Source organism: Cydia strobilella, chromosome Z, assembly GCF_947568885.1.
Source record: "Cydia strobilella chromosome Z, ilCydStro3.1, whole genome shotgun sequence".
Classification (NCBI taxonomy): Eukaryota; Metazoa; Arthropoda; class Insecta; order Lepidoptera; family Tortricidae; genus Cydia; species Cydia strobilella.
The window spans coordinates 55,529,578-55,547,546 of NC_086068.1; the positions used below are offsets into that span (position 1 = coordinate 55,529,578).

General features: G+C 37.8%; 1 protein-coding gene across 8 annotated transcripts in view; it reads right to left on the reverse strand.

Moving 5' to 3' along the window:
* LOC134755146 (spectrin alpha chain) overlaps nucleotides 1-17,969 on the reverse strand; it is a 69,833-nt gene that overhangs the window by 9,517 nt on the left and 42,347 nt on the right. For 5 of the 8 annotated variants that reach the window (XM_063691633.1, XM_063691629.1, XM_063691628.1 and 2 more), the window contains 8 exons: nucleotides 17,613-17,730; nucleotides 16,619-16,814; nucleotides 15,613-15,815; nucleotides 6,971-7,085; nucleotides 5,200-5,404; nucleotides 4,013-4,217; nucleotides 2,832-3,058; nucleotides 728-841 (listed from right to left, as the gene is read on the reverse strand). In XM_063691633.1, the coding sequence (XP_063547703.1) occupies nucleotides 728-841; nucleotides 2,832-3,058; nucleotides 4,013-4,217; nucleotides 5,200-5,404; nucleotides 6,971-7,085; nucleotides 15,613-15,815; nucleotides 16,619-16,814; nucleotides 17,613-17,730 (1,383 nt within the window). Of the gene's footprint in view, nucleotides 1-720; nucleotides 842-2,831; nucleotides 3,059-4,012; nucleotides 4,218-5,199; nucleotides 5,405-6,970; nucleotides 7,086-15,612; nucleotides 15,816-16,618; nucleotides 16,815-17,612; nucleotides 17,731-17,969 lie in introns of all 8 variants that reach the window. The other 3 variants (XM_063691626.1, XM_063691630.1, XM_063691631.1) reach the window with 1 other exon arrangement.

The following is a 17,969-nucleotide window of genomic DNA, read 5'->3' on the forward strand; positions in this document are numbered from 1 at the left end:
ACAACTTCTACAATTTAACATTGTAATAGGTAACATGCATAATTAATTTATAACATTCTTTGTGTACCCCGTGTGGATGTATGTACGAGTAAGCAACCTGCCCGTGCATACATATACATGGATGAATGAATATAAATACACTCAAGTTACTGATAAGTTTGTTAATTAATGATAACTTTGTTTTCCGCTTACTGCTCCTACACTAGAGCTACTTTAGATTAGAAATTATTTTATAAAGGTAGGGCACTCAAGGTCTATTAACACATTGCTTATTATTACATCATTTTTGTATATTTTTATATAAATAAAAAAATAAAATAAAAATCATATATTTCGGACAACAGAAATCCATAACAGGTTAGTCGAATATGTACATGCAGGAAATTAAAACTATGTTAGATAAAATTAATTATTACTTAACTTACTACTCTTACTAGCTAGGGAACGATGCAGATTCGACCAGTGCTGCATATAGCGACTATCGAGCCTACCCGCTATCACACTCAGGAAACTGTTGCTACTGTCAAGCACTCTGCGACGCGTCGCGGCGGCGCACTTTCTTATTGTAGCAAAGAAACCGTCCACCTGCGCGTTCGCGAACATGCCTGACGCGCGGCAGACGCATCAGCACCCTGAAGGCGTTGTTGAACGGTTCCCTTAGGGTACCAGGTCTATGGTTCCGCCTTATAACGTTCCATGATGATCGCGACAGGTAGTAAGTACTTGCCTGGAACTGTGCGTGGGCGTCGCGCAACGCGCGGATCTCCTCGATGGAATTACAGCGCACCGGGTCCGTCAGATCCTCCTCGGCGTTCTCGAACCACGAGTTGAACGCCGAAGCCTGTCAAATGGATGTGTGGTTAGCGAAAACTTAGGATTCTATTACTATAGCCATTTTAATGTGGAACTTAAGGAGTGGTTCAGTAAAAGTAGCAGTGAATTATTTGGTATAAGAATGACTAAATATGTCGAATCCTTAAAATTAATATGCTAAGCTACATAATTTCTAATAAAAATAATTTCCCGGTAGGTCCTCTATTTCATATTTTTATTTTTTTAGTTTGTAATTGTTTCATGACATTTAAATTATAATATTTATAATTCAATTCAATGAAAATATGTTTAAATTATGTTCACCATAGTCTAATCAACTTAACAGAAAAGTATTGACTTGCATATACCTAAATGTATTATAAATTTAATAATTGTATTGTTTTTCTAATTGTAAATAATTTATGAATTAGACGTAAAAATACTACAAATAAAATATATTCTATTCTCATGAATCTAGTATAACTGGATTGGTCATGAGGAGTGGGGGAAAATGACCGAACGGGATAGTCTTATGTATCTTTCAGTAGGAGTAGCAGAGAAAGCGCTGTTATTGTTTGTCCTTGTCATAGTTTCACTTTTCCACCGCTGCCACAACCGAGGTTGTGGCAAACAAATAAGTACGTGACATGTCATGTTTGTTCGTTGCTTGTTTAATTATCGTTGTTTTGTATGAAATTGTGCTTTCTCTTATGAAATATAGTGATGGTTAGCGTTTTGAATGCTTGAACTTTGATAAAATACTGGTGAATTGTTCTGTAATCGGCTGTAATAGCCGCTCTGAGCAAAAATATGAGATCATAACCTTTCACACGTAAGTACGGTATCTTACACCTTCCTCTTAACGCAATATGTGAGAATAACATCGTAAAATTACGTTACACTCAAAGCAATGTAGAATCAAACGATTTCAATAAAAATATCACAATTATTTACGCAAATTAACAAAACATTATTTGTAAAATTATCCGCCCAAATTACGTAGGTAGGTAAGAGTCTGAGGTCAGCCATTTTTAAACTTCTTCTTAATTTAGCTGCATAACAATCATGTTAGGGATACCAGATGAAAATATCATAATTTTATGGGTAATTTTGACCTCGAAGTTTTTTCGTACTTCTAATTCCAAAAAATAAATAAACAAATGTTGTGAAGATTAAATGTGGTGTACATTAATTGGTGTGATTGCGATTTGTGATTTCTTTAAATTAAAACCCATAATACATTTTATTTTACGTTTTATTTACTAAACATGTTTAGTTTTTAACCACCTGCGCGAATTATAGGAGGTATTTCATTGTTTATACGCCTAAAAAGAACGGCCCATTGACATTTTATTTAACAATTTTTTAATACCGTCAAACAAGCTAACTTTGCCTCCAGGGTAATCGCCCCAACGTGATATCAAATATTGGGGTAATTTTTACCAATATGGTATCCCCACGTTTATGACGTCATCTATGTCTATCCCTTACGGGCGCACGCGTATAGCTCGTCTATGTAATGCTAGGTCTATGTCTATTCTATTCTATATTTTTTATCTTGTGCTAATTATGAAGCAGTTAATTTTTTTAGCAATCTGTATATAATATACTATAAAATAAAAACCGGTGCGAGTCGGACTCGCGCACGAAGGGTTCCGTACCATTACGCAAAAAACGGCAGAAAAATCACGTTTGTAGTATGGAAGCCCCACTTAAATATTTATTTTATTCTGTTTTTAGTATTTGTTGTTATAGCGGCAAGAGAAATACATCAACTGTGTAAATTTCAACTGTCTAGCTATCACGGTTCATGAGATTCTGCCTGGTGACAGACAGACGGACAGCGGAGTCTTAGTAATAGGGACCCCGTTTTTACCCTTTGGGTACGGAACCCTAAAAATTATGAAACAAAATCAAAATCAATCCAAGACAGCAGCGGAGTCTGGTGTCAACACCTGACGTGCGTCAGTTGACATGTTTCGCGGTCAAAAGGCTATATGCTGTGCTGGTGGCGTTACCTTCTTCGCGAACGTGAGGTACAGCTCCTCGATCTGCCGGAACTGGTCCTGCAGCTCCAGCAGGCGCTGCTTCCTGGCGGCGGAGTCGGAGAGCAGCTGCTGCCAGCGCGAGATCACGTCCTGGTGCCGCTTGACGATGGCTGGGGTCTGTTCGTGGTTGGCGGCTACTAGCTGCTCTTTCAGGGAGGTGATGTTTTGGATACCCTCATGCTCGAAGGCGGCGAGGCCTGTGGATGACAATTCATATTAAGAATACGTAGAGTTAAACCAAGACAAGTCTGCAACGATTTTGATAGCACACGCAGTGCAGGTGTTATTTTAAACGTCAAACTTCTATGAAATTATGACGTATGAATAACACTTGCACTGCGTATGCTATCAAAATCGTTGCAGATTTTTCTTGGTCGAACTCTCCTAACATTTTAAATGGGAAAGTAACTCTGTTTGTATGTTACCTCTCCACGATTAACCTTTCAAATGTGTGTGGTGGTCAAAAATTGGGCTCAAACCAGCTGAGGTGTATACAGGTTGGCTAAAAAATAAGTGCATTCCCGTTGCCAGGGAGGTTTTGGGATTACATTGAGCAAATTTCACTATGGGACCAACCCCGAAATCACGAAAAAAAATTGCTTGTTTCATACATTTTGGCTAGTCCATTTTCTATGGGAGGGTAATTTTTTTTCTCCGATTTCGTGGTTGGTCCCATAGTAAAAGTTGCTCAGTTTGATCCCAAAACCTCCCTGGCAACGGGAATGCACTTATTTTTTAGCCAACCTGTATAGCAGAATGCAAAAATATGACAGTTTTTTTCGAGAACGATTCATGAAGACTATATAAAGGAGCCAAATCTCTATGTATGAAAAGTGTCCATCAAAAAACAGTAATTAGGCGGCGCCACCATACACCGAAATACTACCAAAAACAACCTACGTAATTTGGTCCGGTTATTTGTTGGTTCATGTTATACTCATGTCCCAGAGCCTAACTAGCGCCACCGGAAAGATTAGGAATTATTATTCAAAACTGAAAACGGTCACTTTTGCAACAATTCTGCCATAAGAGATTGGCATCCTTTCTATACCATCCATGGAACGATTATTTCTTCTCTTGACAGCGCAACTGAGGTTTGAACCCACTTTGGTGGATTATTTTACGTATTGCAAGTGTATAGGTTAGCTCACCGGCGTCGAAAGTGTCCTGCTTGGTGAGCAGCGTCTGCACGGTGGACAGATCGCGGCCAAACTCGTCGGAGCGGACATGGGTTTCCTTGTCGGCGATCCACGACTCCACCACGTCCGCCTTCCACAGCAGCTGCAGGTACGCCGAGTTGTCCACCAGTGCGGCCTTGCGGCGCGCGGCTAGGCTGGTCAGCTTCTCCAGTTTGGCCTGAGTGAAATTGTAAAAGGTTATTTTAAAGATAAGGATACAATAAAATTGCATTTTGTTTTATTTTAAAGCAGCTTCACTACATAGTATAGAAACTATAGAACAAAGTCGCTACCTGCTGTCTGGATGGATGTCTGTCCCTATGTATTCTTAGATATCTTTAAAACTACGGGACAGATTTTGATGCGGTTTTTTTTAATAGATAGAGTGATTCAAGGGGAACGTTAATATGTATGACACAATCAGCATTGCACCCGTGCGAAGACGGGGCGGGTCGCTAGTAACTGATGAAATGGAAAAGAGGAGGAACGCTGAAAAAACACTGATTTAAACTTTGACGATTTTTACTCATTATTATTAACAACGACGGGACTTAATCGAGTAAAATTAGTTTTAAATTTACCTCCGACGTTTCGAGGACGGCGTTGTCCCCGTGGTCTCGGAGAAGACTGGATAAAGTTGACGTCAACATCTTCTAGGCGCGCGAGTTTATCGAACTACCCGCACTTGGTGTTATTACTCTTGTTTATTAACTTGAACGTTTTACGCGATTAAATCCCGTCGTTGTGAATAATAACGCTGAAAAAGTCTATACAAGTAAAGGAATTGAGGAAGTGAATAAAAATAATGATATCCATAAAAAATGTTGTAGGATGTCATAAATGCAATTTTATGGGGTTGGCCGGTCGAAATAATTAGCAGATGGCGCCAGCATAGCTTGCCCTGTCAATACCTAGAATTGTGTCAATTGTTTGTTTTAATGCCCTGGATGCTCTTTAAGCCAAATATCATAGAAAAAGGGGCAAGCTATGACGGCGCCATCTCTGCAAACCTTTGACAGTTGCCAACCCCATTATCGCATTTCTTGTATCAGTTTGATGCAAGTTTTTGACGTGTTTGCCTCGCGAGGCAATCTCGACTGCGTGAGCCTTGTACTTGAGGCCTTGCACAGCGACAGTTTCAAGTTAGAGTCCTGTCTTACCTGTAGCGCGCGGATGCGGTGCTGTAAAGCGTCAGAGTGCAGGTTGCCGGCAGCGAGCAGGCGCTCGCCCTCAGCGGCGAGGTCGCGCACGCGTTCGCCTCGCGAGGCAAGTTCGGCCTCGAGGGCCTCGTGCTTCTTGAGGAGGCCTTGGACGGCGGCCATGCTGTCGCCGCAGTCTCCGACGACGACCAGCTGCTGCTTCTCGCTAAAAACCAAGCGACAGTGTTATATGTATGTGTGTGTGTATGTTCTCATTTATTGGTTTTTAATGTAATGTGTACCTAGTTTTTTATCTAGAACATGACGATCATTAGGAGATACTCGTACTTAATCATTCTCATATTTTGTTTATACATTAATTGATAAAAAATGTTGACATAAGATTGATTATTTTAAAGAATTCTTTAATTTGTATCGATAAATTTATTAAATGATATTATGTAAATATGTAATGACGATCATAATATAAATTCATGTAGATTAGTCTAGCATAATTTATAATGTAATTTCATATTATGAGAATAAATATCTAAATTTATATGACATACATAAATACAAATATATAAATTTACTATCTAGTCTAGATAAATTCCGTTATAACGTAAATTCCACAACAACTATAAATTAAAAGTTATTGAAACAAATTTTATATAATAAATAGACAAACTAATGACGTGATTATTAGATTTTGTCATCTCTTGCGTATTTACGTGCTTTTTAATGAAGCACCGAAGTGCATCAAAAATACGCACGTCTTTTTCACCACCTCCGTCGGGAATTTCGACCCCATAGCTTTAAAAAAATTCTGTAACAAACTATTTTTTATATATCGCGTAGAGCAGGTCTTGTTCTCTAAGATTTTTTTATCCAGTGTATCAAACATTGACTTGCCGAGAGTCAGTAAGTTGCCTCAATAATCTTGGTAAATTAATCCATATTCAGGTTTGTGAAGTAGGAGTTGTCTTTTTGGTATGAGCCTTAACAGAATGTCAATCTTTTATCATGGAATACGGTGTCGCAAATAGGTTAAACTTAAGCGTCTTTTACGGTATTTAGATACACTCTTGCACGTGTATTCACTAAAATGGATCAATTTTTCACAAAAATTGGGCTTAGTGATCCTTTTATCTGGGCCTGCTCACAAAACCATAAAATACACGAGATGATAGTCTCGCAGCACTGTTAACTACATCTGCCGCTTACTTAGATCTGTATTCAGACAAGTAATGCATTAAAAAATGTAAAATATTTGGTCACCTGAATATTTTTTTCAGAACAATGTCATATTTCCGCAAAAAATGGTGCGTAAATAAGGCCCTCTTCGCTTGCTTAAAAGGCATGTATTAAGGTGAGGGCTAAAACATGGAATAATTATTAGGCATTTTTTATTCGTTGTTAGTCCCTTTATTAAGTTTATAAAACTTTATTGAATAACTTTGAAATTATAGTCTCTAGAGACATTTAACTTTGTAACAGAATTTAGGCTAGACTAGGTAAAATTGTATAATTTAAACAATAAACTAGTTATTTCATTATACACGTTATAAGTAGTTGACGCGATCTAAGCTGCATTTTTTATACCAGATACTAAAATGACAGATCAATTGGTCAAAATTCGGCAACTGAACTTTCATTTTAATATAATGGATATAAGCAGCAGAGTGCCGTCTCTCATAAGTATCAGTATATTACAACATCCGCTTTATTAACGTAAAGGTATGTGTATGCATACCAGAAGCAGCCGGAAAAAGGTTTCTCAACAGATAATTACCTGATCCAGGCTTCCTCCTCGTCGACCTTGGCGAGGAACTGCTGGTAGGCCAGGGACTGCTGGAGTTTGGCGCCACGCTCATCAGCCAGCGCCTGAAGCTCCGACCATGCTAGAGCTAATTAAAAAAAAATGTATTGTTAAAACCGGAATAATGACAACAACACTAGCCATTGAATAACTTGAGTTTTGGTTGGGTGACGCTGAGTCCATTCTTAGCGCTTGACAGGAATATGAGGGATCGCTTGTTAGACTGCTGTCGTCACAGATTTATTCAAGTTTATACATTTTGATCGAGTCCGCGGCCTAATGGCGTTACTGGCGTTTTAGCGCTAAATCTCATAATAAATACGGTTAGTGTACATATAAAACATCTTAACAGTGCCAAAAAATGATCTAAGCTTATATGTTGGTTTTTGGTACTTATTATTGAAATTTAAATAATAATTTTCTCCTCGAAATTATTCTAACAAGCTCAAGTTTAATGTGATTGCACCTTATCGTTGCCTTGAGTTACTAAAGTTATCAGATTCATAATGTACGAATATAACGAGACAAGCTTAATTGTACACCATTAACACCGTTTTGTAGATATATAAAAACAGAAAAGAATAGACAAAGAAATGCTAAGACTGGTAAGTATTGCAAAATCAATCAATTTTGACACACAGAAACAAAGCAGAAAACGAATCGGTCGGAAAATACCGCAGGCGACAGTTCATTCCACAGTTTAACTGTGCGAGGCAGGAAGTTTCTGTGGGAACGCACAGTTGAGAACTGCCAACGGTCTAAGTGGTGAAAATAGAAAGTATATGAATGGATATTAGGTATCAAATTTACTAGACTCCGCTATACTTTACGCATCTTATTATCCCTTTGCCTACGGATACAATCATATGCATAGGCAAACACCACATGCTACAATGATTGAAATAAATCACAGATAAAGATAATAAATTAAAATAATAATTCATGCACTCGAGATCCTTGTTTATTTATTCAGTTTGTCCGTTTTTGCCTACTAAATCTTCCGAGTTACAGTACTCGTACTATGCCAATTCTTGGGATCGGGTAACCAAGCTAACCTAGGGTCTTATCTTAAGAGGCCGGTGTCGATTTTAGTCGCAAAAATGTAAAATTGATAGATTTAGTCCGTGAAATTTTGTTATTTGTTAAGCAAATAGTATGCACATAATACCTATGTATTATATGACTATATTATAGTCAATTAAATTGTTCATTCATATAAGAAAGTTATTTTTAAGTAGGGTAAATATTTTGAAAACATATATTATCCGTATAAAAAAAAAAAAAAAAAAAAAAAAACCGCACGTAAATTAATATTTAATATAATATATATTGCACAAAACAACCAAATTTTATACTGTATATATTAAAACTGCTAAATATTAACAATTAATACTAAACATACTAATACAAACTATATTATTAAACAACATACCAAAATAAACATAAATAACAATATACTGTAACTATAAATGCAAAAATTTTTTATTGCATAAAATTACATACATATAAATAATATACATCAATAAAAAAAACTATGTAAGAACTATATATATATATATAATAAAAACTATACAAAAAAAAAACCCTATTATATTATTTCTAACAAATACTATATAATTAATACTATCTGACCTGCGTTATTATAATTAAACCAATTGCCTTCTCCATGCTAACTGCTTCGTAGCTTGCCGACATTCGTTAGGCAACGAGTTCCCTTTGACCCGCTGTCGGACGCATGATTGGTAAACCAGCATAACGTGACTCACAATTTCTAATGACCGCGCTTAATCATAAGTCACACTTATACTGGATAGCGTAAACTCGCATGCGCTTGGTAAGCGTTGGGAATGCACCATATGGTTAGTAACCTTTTTCTATTTCTACCCACTTTGTAACCAAACGAATCTTTGTAATGATTATTTATAATGAATATTTATGTCACATTGTCTGCACGCTAGTCCTAAGATATACTTATTATAATTTTTTGTATTCTCAAGTAAGCGAATTTTGTAAATTCTTTTTGAGAATAAAGTTCTTCTTAAACCATAAATTTTACACCTTTTGTTACCTATTTAATTGAAATAACAAGTACTGGTTTCTATTAGCACGTCTTCTTATCTTACCTTTTATCAGATCAGTTTTTTGAAAACATACTTAATTAGTAATGTTTGCTTTTCTGAAGGACGTTTTGTAAACGCGCGTAAAGCACTGATTTTGTCGCTGTTATTTGTAAATTTCGTAAAGTTTGGACTGCTAAACATGGTAATTTTGTATTACACATATCCTGTACTTGACGTTTATCAGACTACATTTTTATTATTATTACTTTGAAGTAGTGTAAATGAAAGTTAGACGAAATCGATTTTCTCCAGAAATTACTTCAAAACAAGTGACAATTTCTCTGAAAATCGAATTAATTTCAACGTAATTTTGATACTTAAACAATCTACAACATTTGCTGAAACTATTCTTATACATGAATTTGTATAATTTACCACCATGATTTTTTGATGAATTTTTAAAAACTGCCCCTTCTCTTCATGCATTACCGGTGACGCACGCTCGCGACCTCATTATTAAAAGGCAAGATGAGAAGACGTGCTAATAGAAATCAATACTTGTTATTTAGATATTACGTAACAAAACGTGTATAATTTCAACGACTAAATCTATCAATTTTAAATTTTTGCTCCAAAATCGACTACGGCCTCTTAATTAACACATAAAGCCTGGTATAAAGTCATCTAGCTAAACTGTCTGTTATTTTAAATTAATTATCGTCCAAATTATAAAGTCTGCCTTAAAGTCCAATGAGAGAAATATTCAGTTTGAATAGAATTTAACTTGAAAAATATCTAGTCTGAAACACGCCGCGTCTGTAATAAATACCGATAGCAAAAATAATGAAACAAAACAGAGCAATCTAAATAATTTAAAACGTCCAGCCCATTCTCCATTCAACAACATAGAGCATTGTCGAAGGCGGTTAAAAATACACAAATCTAACATTGACGGAGCCAAGAGAAAACATAAATCGTCCGTAGCAACCACAGATCTAAAATTTACAAGATTGCCTGGCAAATATCAAAGGCGTGACCAAAACCGAAATGATGTCAAGTATCATACATGACACTTATTCCATGGGAAAAGGGTAAAGGCGCCCACTGACTATCAGTCCGCCGGACGATATTGGCCTGTCAGTTGTTCGGAACTGGTAAATTTTTGTTCTAACTGACCGGGCCGGTATCGTCCGGCGGACTGATAGTCAGTGGGCCCCATAAGTGTCTACTTTGGGATGCCACGTGTCGCGTGCTTTTGCCGCCTCGCACATTGGCAGAACTGTCCGGACGGCAGGAGCGGCGGCGGAATTAGCGGCTCTTCGGAAGCGCGATAAATACTCGGCGCTGCTTACTAAGTATATTTATGTCCCGTTAGCAGATAAAGATCTAAGCATACATAGGGACAGACATCCATCCAGACAGAAGGATGCGACTTTTTTATTTATACTATGTAGTGATTATGTAAAGTAATTGTTTATTAATTCCAAGTGTACTTAACTGTATATGTATAATAAAAAGTATCATACGAAGTGTTGAATTCAGAAATATTATGTGATTGCGTAAATCTCGCTTCGCTTCTGTTACGTATATGTGATATTTTCGATAAAAAAGGACCTTATTGTCGATGGCGCTTACGCCATTATAAATGATGCTCCGATATAAATACAATGCCGCGCGACGCTGTGCGGCGTAAGCGCCATCGACAATAAGGTCCCTTTTCATAGAAAATGTCCCATATTTCAAGATATAATCACCCACCCACCGTACGACCTGAATTACAGTTATTCGTATTTTTCCAGTCCGCTAATCATGTGTTTAGGTACATTAAAGCTACAGATGTAGAACCCATTCCTGTCGAGGTAGTTTGGCACTCGAACGCAATGAGAGCGTCAATAGTCCGAGACTGAAATGGTGCCTTTCACCACACTAATTTTCATTTCGAATACGAGGAAAGTAAAATACATGTGCACTTAAAAAAACACGGCTAAGTATACATTGCAGTAGTATTTCTTGATGGTACTTTCAATTAACAATTTAGGTAAAAATATCGTTATTTATGGAAGGGGGAGTTAATTATCAGAATGGAAATTGTAGAACAAATCCATTTGAAAACAAAATTTGAATTGCTTGTCGTAAAAAAAAAAATGTAGTTAGAACAGCTCTACTAGAGCAGAAACATATTATTTTCTGCACACTTCTTAGAACAACAACGACCCACTCTCAGAGCATGAGAAATGAAAAATGGTTTACCATCGTATTTTCTCGGAAAAGTTCGTATGTCATGCTACTTCAGACCACCTCAGTACTTTTTGTAGACAGCATAACACGTTCGTACGTTTCCGTGACAATACGACGGCAAACAATTATGCCCTACATCTGTGCGGCCGCTGTGAAGCTCAAAAGTGGTCACTGTTTTTTTTTTTTTTCATTTTAATCATGCTTCTTTCATGGCATCAAATGTTCATATACGTAATGGCTCCCCTTTTGCACAGTTTAATTATCTTTAAGCGCATAGACATAGTATATACAAGTAGTTATAGACGCACCACCGAGCGACCGGGGGTAAGAGAAAGAATATTCATATAAAATTTGGGCAGCATAGGATTTTTTTTCTTTCACTCTTATAAATATCGGTATTTCGCCATCGCCTCCTACCTATGATGCTACTCGGTCGGTGATAAGGACAAAGCATGGCACTATTTTCTCTTTCCTCTTATAGGAATCGCAATAAGACTGTCTTTCTCTATCAAAGAGTGTCAGGCCCTTGTTTTAGCGTCATTCTAGATCTGTGGTGACAACAGAACACCCTGACTCTAGGCTCACTTGTAGCAAAGTGTCCCTTCTCCACCATGTCGGCCACGATAACTGGCCACTCCTCTTCCATGAGGTAGATCCACCACCATTCGGAATAACTTTCAAACGCGACCTGCACCTCCTCTATTGTGTACTTCTTCCAATCTGCAGATCGACCAATCTTGTCAGGCCGCTTGTATACATCCGTTGTTTTCACCGGACATTTGATGACCGGTCTGGCCTAGTGGGTAGTGACCCTGCCTGTGAAGCCCGATGGTCCTGGGTTCGAATCCCGGTAAGGGCATTTATTTGTGTGATGAACAACAGATATTTGTTCCTGAGTCATGGATGTTTTCTATGTATTTAAGTGTTTGTATAAGTATTATATACATCGTTGTCTGAGTACCCACAACACAAGCCTTCTTGAGCTTACTATGGGACAGCCAATTTGTGTAAGAATGTCCCTATAATATTTATTTATTGGGACATAATATATGTCTTAAGAGGCCGGTGTCGATTTTAGTCGCAAAAATGTAAAATTGATAGATTTAGTCCGTGAAATTTTACACCTTTTGTTACCTAATTGAAATAACAAGTACTGGTTTCTATTAGCACGTCTTCTTATCTTGCCTTTTATCAGATCAGTTTTTTGAAAACATACTCACTTAATTAGTAATGTTTGCTTTTCTGAAGGACGTTTAGGTAAACGCGCGTAAAGCACTGATTTTGTCGCTCTTATTTGTAAATTTCGTAAAGTTTGGACTGCTAAACATGGTAATTTTGTATTACACATATCCTGTACTTGACGTTTATCAGACTACATTTTTATTATTATTACTTTGAAGTAGTGTAAATGAAAGTTAAGACGAAATCGATTTTCTCCAGAAATTACTTCAAAACAAGTGACAATTTCTCTGAAAATCGAATTAATTTCAACGTAATTTTGATACTTAAACAATCTACAACATTTGCTGAAACTATTCTTATACATGAATTTGTATAATTTACCACCATGATTTTTTGATGAATTTTTAAAAACTGCCCCTTCTCTTCATGCATTACCGGTGACGCACGCTCGCGACCTCATTATTAAAAGGCAAGATGAGAAGACGTGCTAATAGAAATCAATACTTGTTATTTAGATATTACGTAACAAAACGTGTATAATTTCAACGACTAAATCTATCAATTTTAAATTTTTGCTCCAAAATCGACTACGGCCTCTTAAGGGTCTCCGGCAAGCTCGGTTCTCCATACAAACGTAGTTACACTCTCATTTTAAAACGACTAGTTAGATTGCTCTGAAACTTTGTACTTACAATACTATAAGCCTTATAGTATTTACTACTATAAGACTAGTATTGTAGTACAAGTATTTACTACTATAAGACTTATAGTATTGTAGTACAAGTAAGTAACTTATAGTATAAGGTATATGTCTGTAATTAGTTTATGTAGCTTCAGATATCATACTAAAAAAAATACAGTAAATTTAAGTTTTTCATACAACATGTTTTTGCTCTAGTTTTTGTTTTATAAACTGGAGCTATAAAAACTAAATTCAGACCTAGATATACCTCATGTCATTGTATGTGCAAAGTTTCATTACAATCCAACAGGTAGTTTTAAAATGAGAGCGGAACTAAGTTTGTATGGGAAGGTGCAATTCGGCCGAACTTGCCGGGGACTCTTAAACAGTTTATTGACAAATTTTCACAGATTTTTTCGAATAAACATGACGTTGATGCATCAAAGCTGTTTGTGTACTGTTTGTGCTAGTGGCGCCCTCTATGCATAGTTTCGCTTAATAATCCCTATTGCCCGTGTTAGGCGATGATGGAGCATTCCACGGGCTGTCCCGTACAGACGTATTTTATTTCCGGTGTTGCGACTTTTTTTCGGCATTAATTTGACTTGACCGTTATTCGAAGCTTATTTAATTGAGATAGGCTGCACGTTTCCCGCCGGGTATTGCTATCTCTTTCTATACCCCTTCTACGTTTCTCCCTCCACCTGGCAGTGGGGATGACTTTGGTTCATTATCAGATTTCAGTTTGTTCTTCATTGGCGTCTAGTTTCCCGCCGCGGTTGGTCGCGCTTTTAAAAATATTATCCAGAACAAAGGATTGGAATTTATTTCTTAGTTTGGATATCAAGCGCGACGGTTAAGTTGTTATTATTACACGGTATACCTATAGTATCTACTAAGACCGAATTACATTACGAATTGTGTGCAACAATACACGTAAGTTCTTAACATTTTTTAAGATCAATATTCATGCAATTTATATCCATTTTCTATATAAATTCTAAAAATAATAATTATATCGATTAATTTTCTGTGCATATTTTTGACCATTTGTCATAGAAAAGGAAACTCTTATACCTGAAAATCTTCAGAAAATTCGCGTTCGTACGGGACAGCGGTGGACAATTTCATGGAATACTCGTGATGTCTAGTTTTCTTGAATGTAGCTGTCGGAAGCCATGTGTAAATCTGGACGTGCGTCGCCTAATACGGTCTGTTGTACGGTGAAAACAACGGCCGTATACAAGCGTAAACTAAACAACACAGGGATCGTGCGTATTTGATAGTCTGCCATCTAGTGGCCTAAATCGAAACATAAAACTTGCACGGCCCCTAGAAGTGAGCTGACATATGAACAAATACAATAGCACAATGAGGGCTACCGCGTTTAATTTCGCCGCTAGGGGCGCTAGTGTAGATGGAGGACTTCCAAAATGTCAAATGCATAGAAGTTTGGGGGGTTTCAAGCTTTTTTATCGGGAATTTTCACTCCTTATTCATAATTGTGGTAAATGTTTGTCCATATTTGATTAATCATGGTAAACAATAGATATAGCTCAATAAATGACTGTTGAAAAAATGATACATTTAGACGTAACGTATTTAAAATACCTTAGTTTATAATGTTTATATTAGAATGTATTGATGTTATAAAATTAAGCAAAGAATAATTTTGAGATCTGTTTTTCTGGACCTACATCTACAGTAGCTGAATTAAATTTTGAAGGAGCCGAAATAAATCATCGTTTAATTTGGTAATAAAAAAAAAAAAGATTTTTTTTACATTTGATAATGATGATTGCCTGGTAGTTTACGGCCACCTTTACCTTTTTTGTCGTCTTTATTTCTGTAAGAGAGGTCCTTCGGAGACTGAGAGAGGGTTCACATATAATTTTTATATAGGTCCAACAAATTTAGTCAATTTATTAAAGATTATATTATATGCTCAAGATTTGTTTGGGAATGGTGATTCTTTAGATGCTCTGTTTTTTTCGTATAGCCAATGATATTATTTCTAAGTTTTTCAGACTGGATATTATTGGGCGTTTTAAAGTTTTCTACAAGGCTTTAGAATATTTTTACTATGAGTACCGTTTTTTTTTCCTATTTATCACGCATGCCACGAGTTTGTACTGTAGAAGCAGTGTTGTATATCTCACTCAACTCAAGACGGTTAGTAAGATGATTGCGTGTATTTATAACGCCCATAATATGTATCAACAACCGGTAAAGGGTGAAAATTGTATGTAAAGCCTGACCAGGAATATATGATTACACGCCATGTTGCGGAAAATCACCCGAAGAAATTTTTTCATACTATACTGAACTGTCACCCTATACTACATGAAAATAACAGCGCCCTCTTGACAATGATCTTATATTACTGGTCAGACTTTAAACGTAAATAATTCGTAGGCAGCCGAAGGGGGTGCTGGGAAAACAGTTTGACATACCGAGCGCCTTCAGCCGCTGCTCGATCTCGGGCACGCCGAGGTTGGACACATCCATCAGCTTCTCGCCGGCCTCCTGCACGGCCTGGATGGCGGGCTCATGGCTGGCCAGCTCGGCCTCCAGACGCTTGTGCTTCTTCAGCAGGTTCTGGACGCCGGTCAGGTCGCGCCCGTAGTCGTCAGAGGCCACCAGGAGTTTCTTTTCTCTGCGAAGAAAGTTACAACGGTGTAAGAGATATGTTTGTTAAACACTATACATATGAACTACACTAATGTCATCTCCTTTGTGTGGTAGGGCACAGCACAGCGGATATCATTCCAGATATAGAGCATACCCCAACTGGGGCAGTACCTCCATCTTACAGAAAACCGCAGCCAAATAACACAAGATCCTACTCATAGTGTTGTGTTCCTGCGGGTGAGTAAGGTTGCCAGAGCTCAACGAGGGTGCAGTGTTAGGGTCGGCAACGCGCATGTAGCTCCTATGGAGTTGCAGGCGTACATAGGCTACGGAGACTGCTTTACATCAGGCGGGCCGTATGCTTGTTTGCCACCAAAGTAGTATAAAAAAAGTTTTTTTTATAATGTACAGAATGGTTTTTTTTAGGGAGCAGCTGACCGGTAAAGCACTAAAAGCTTCGGACAAAATTTGTGATATTTCTTAAACTTCGAAGCGAAGACAACAATAGTTGATGGATAAACGCCAAGCGAAAAATACAAAATATCGCGATGACAGAAGTCACATTAGTCGGGCCCGAAGCACAGAATAAGCAATAGTATTATCATACAGAACGGCCACGCACCGCCCCGCTCCGACTCGAATTACCTCGCCTCGCGACAGCAGATTGACGACCTTTTGCCGACCGCTCAGCACTGTTTTCAAGCAACTTACACAATGACGCATGACGCGTGTACAGACGTGCCGTTCACACATAGAAACGCAAGTGATTTTTGATGTATAGCGTGTCCGCCCTGTGCCCGTAGTAAGGATCTTCGGACCAACACTTACTTGATCCACGACTCCTCATCGGCGATGTCCCTGAAGAACTGATGCAGGGTATTGGCCTCGTGTAGGCGCGCGCGGCGGTGCGCGGCCAAGTTTCGCACGCGTTCGAAACGCTCGTTGATGGCGCTGCGACGCGACCCGATGCCGGCGCTGTCGAACTGACCGCTAGATACCAGCGCGTCGGCTTGCGCGTTCATGTCTGTAACAGCATAGAGTAACTTATACTAGAGCGGTACTGTCATAGTAAATTTTGTAACCCCAGTAAATTCACTGCCATCTGTCGACACACTTTAAAACTAAAAATGAATATTTATAAAAATACGATAGAATGTATTTAAATATAGATAAATGATTTTTTTTATTTGCATTAATTATTTTTATGATTTTGACCCATGTTCTTTCACTGATATGCGTTAAAATTGTTAAATATCAAACGAAACCGTCAACGCCATCTATACGACTGTAGGCCAAAACTAGTAGCGCCCTCTGAACGAGAATCAAATTTTCTTGATTTTCGAGGCACGTTTTTTCCTTAGCTGTATCCATCTATTACGGAGTTATATCTATCTTTGGTAACAGTTATGTTGTTTAAGTCTTTTTAAGGCAGAGGGAATATATTTCCCACCTGAGTTTGAACTTTATTTCAAAGCGATAGAGTTTTGCATAATTCCTGACAAAGGGTTAACACACATTCAGCATTTACATGGTAGAGGAATGTTTGGATGGAAGAGTCAGGATTCAAAACATGTTGTTTAAGCAATGTGTAATATTGATTGCTTATTGTGAACTAACGTGGAAGTGCGCAGCGGATCGATGGCCAAGGGTCATTGGCGTTCATGTACCTACTTAATTATATAGGAAAATAAAATGTTTTGTTATTAATTGTAATATATGTTTTGTAATGTTATTAATTGTATTACCATAGAAATCAAATTCCTTGACCACTCGTGCGCCTTCATGCATCGAAATAAGGTTTACAACTACTCTTGTTACTGACCGTTAATTCTGTCCTCGTGCGCCTGGATGTCGGCCTCGACGAGCTGGTGCTTCTTCATCAAGTTCTGGACGGAAGCCAGGTCCTTGCCGGAGTCTTCGGACGTTAGGAGGCTCTCAACCTGTTGGTGAGACATTTTAGTTATATTTAGGAGTGAATATATTAAAAACTCCATCATCCTGTTCGGTTTGTAACGCCTGTTTTCTACCCGAATACGAGCAGGATTGGGATTAGCAGTCTGTTTCCATCCAAGAGTCAAAACTACTCAGCCGATATTAGTAAGGTGTCATTTGGCTCATTTTTACGACATAGGCTTAATCTTTAAGACTGAAAGAGGGGGGGAGGGGGGCGGGGGGTTAA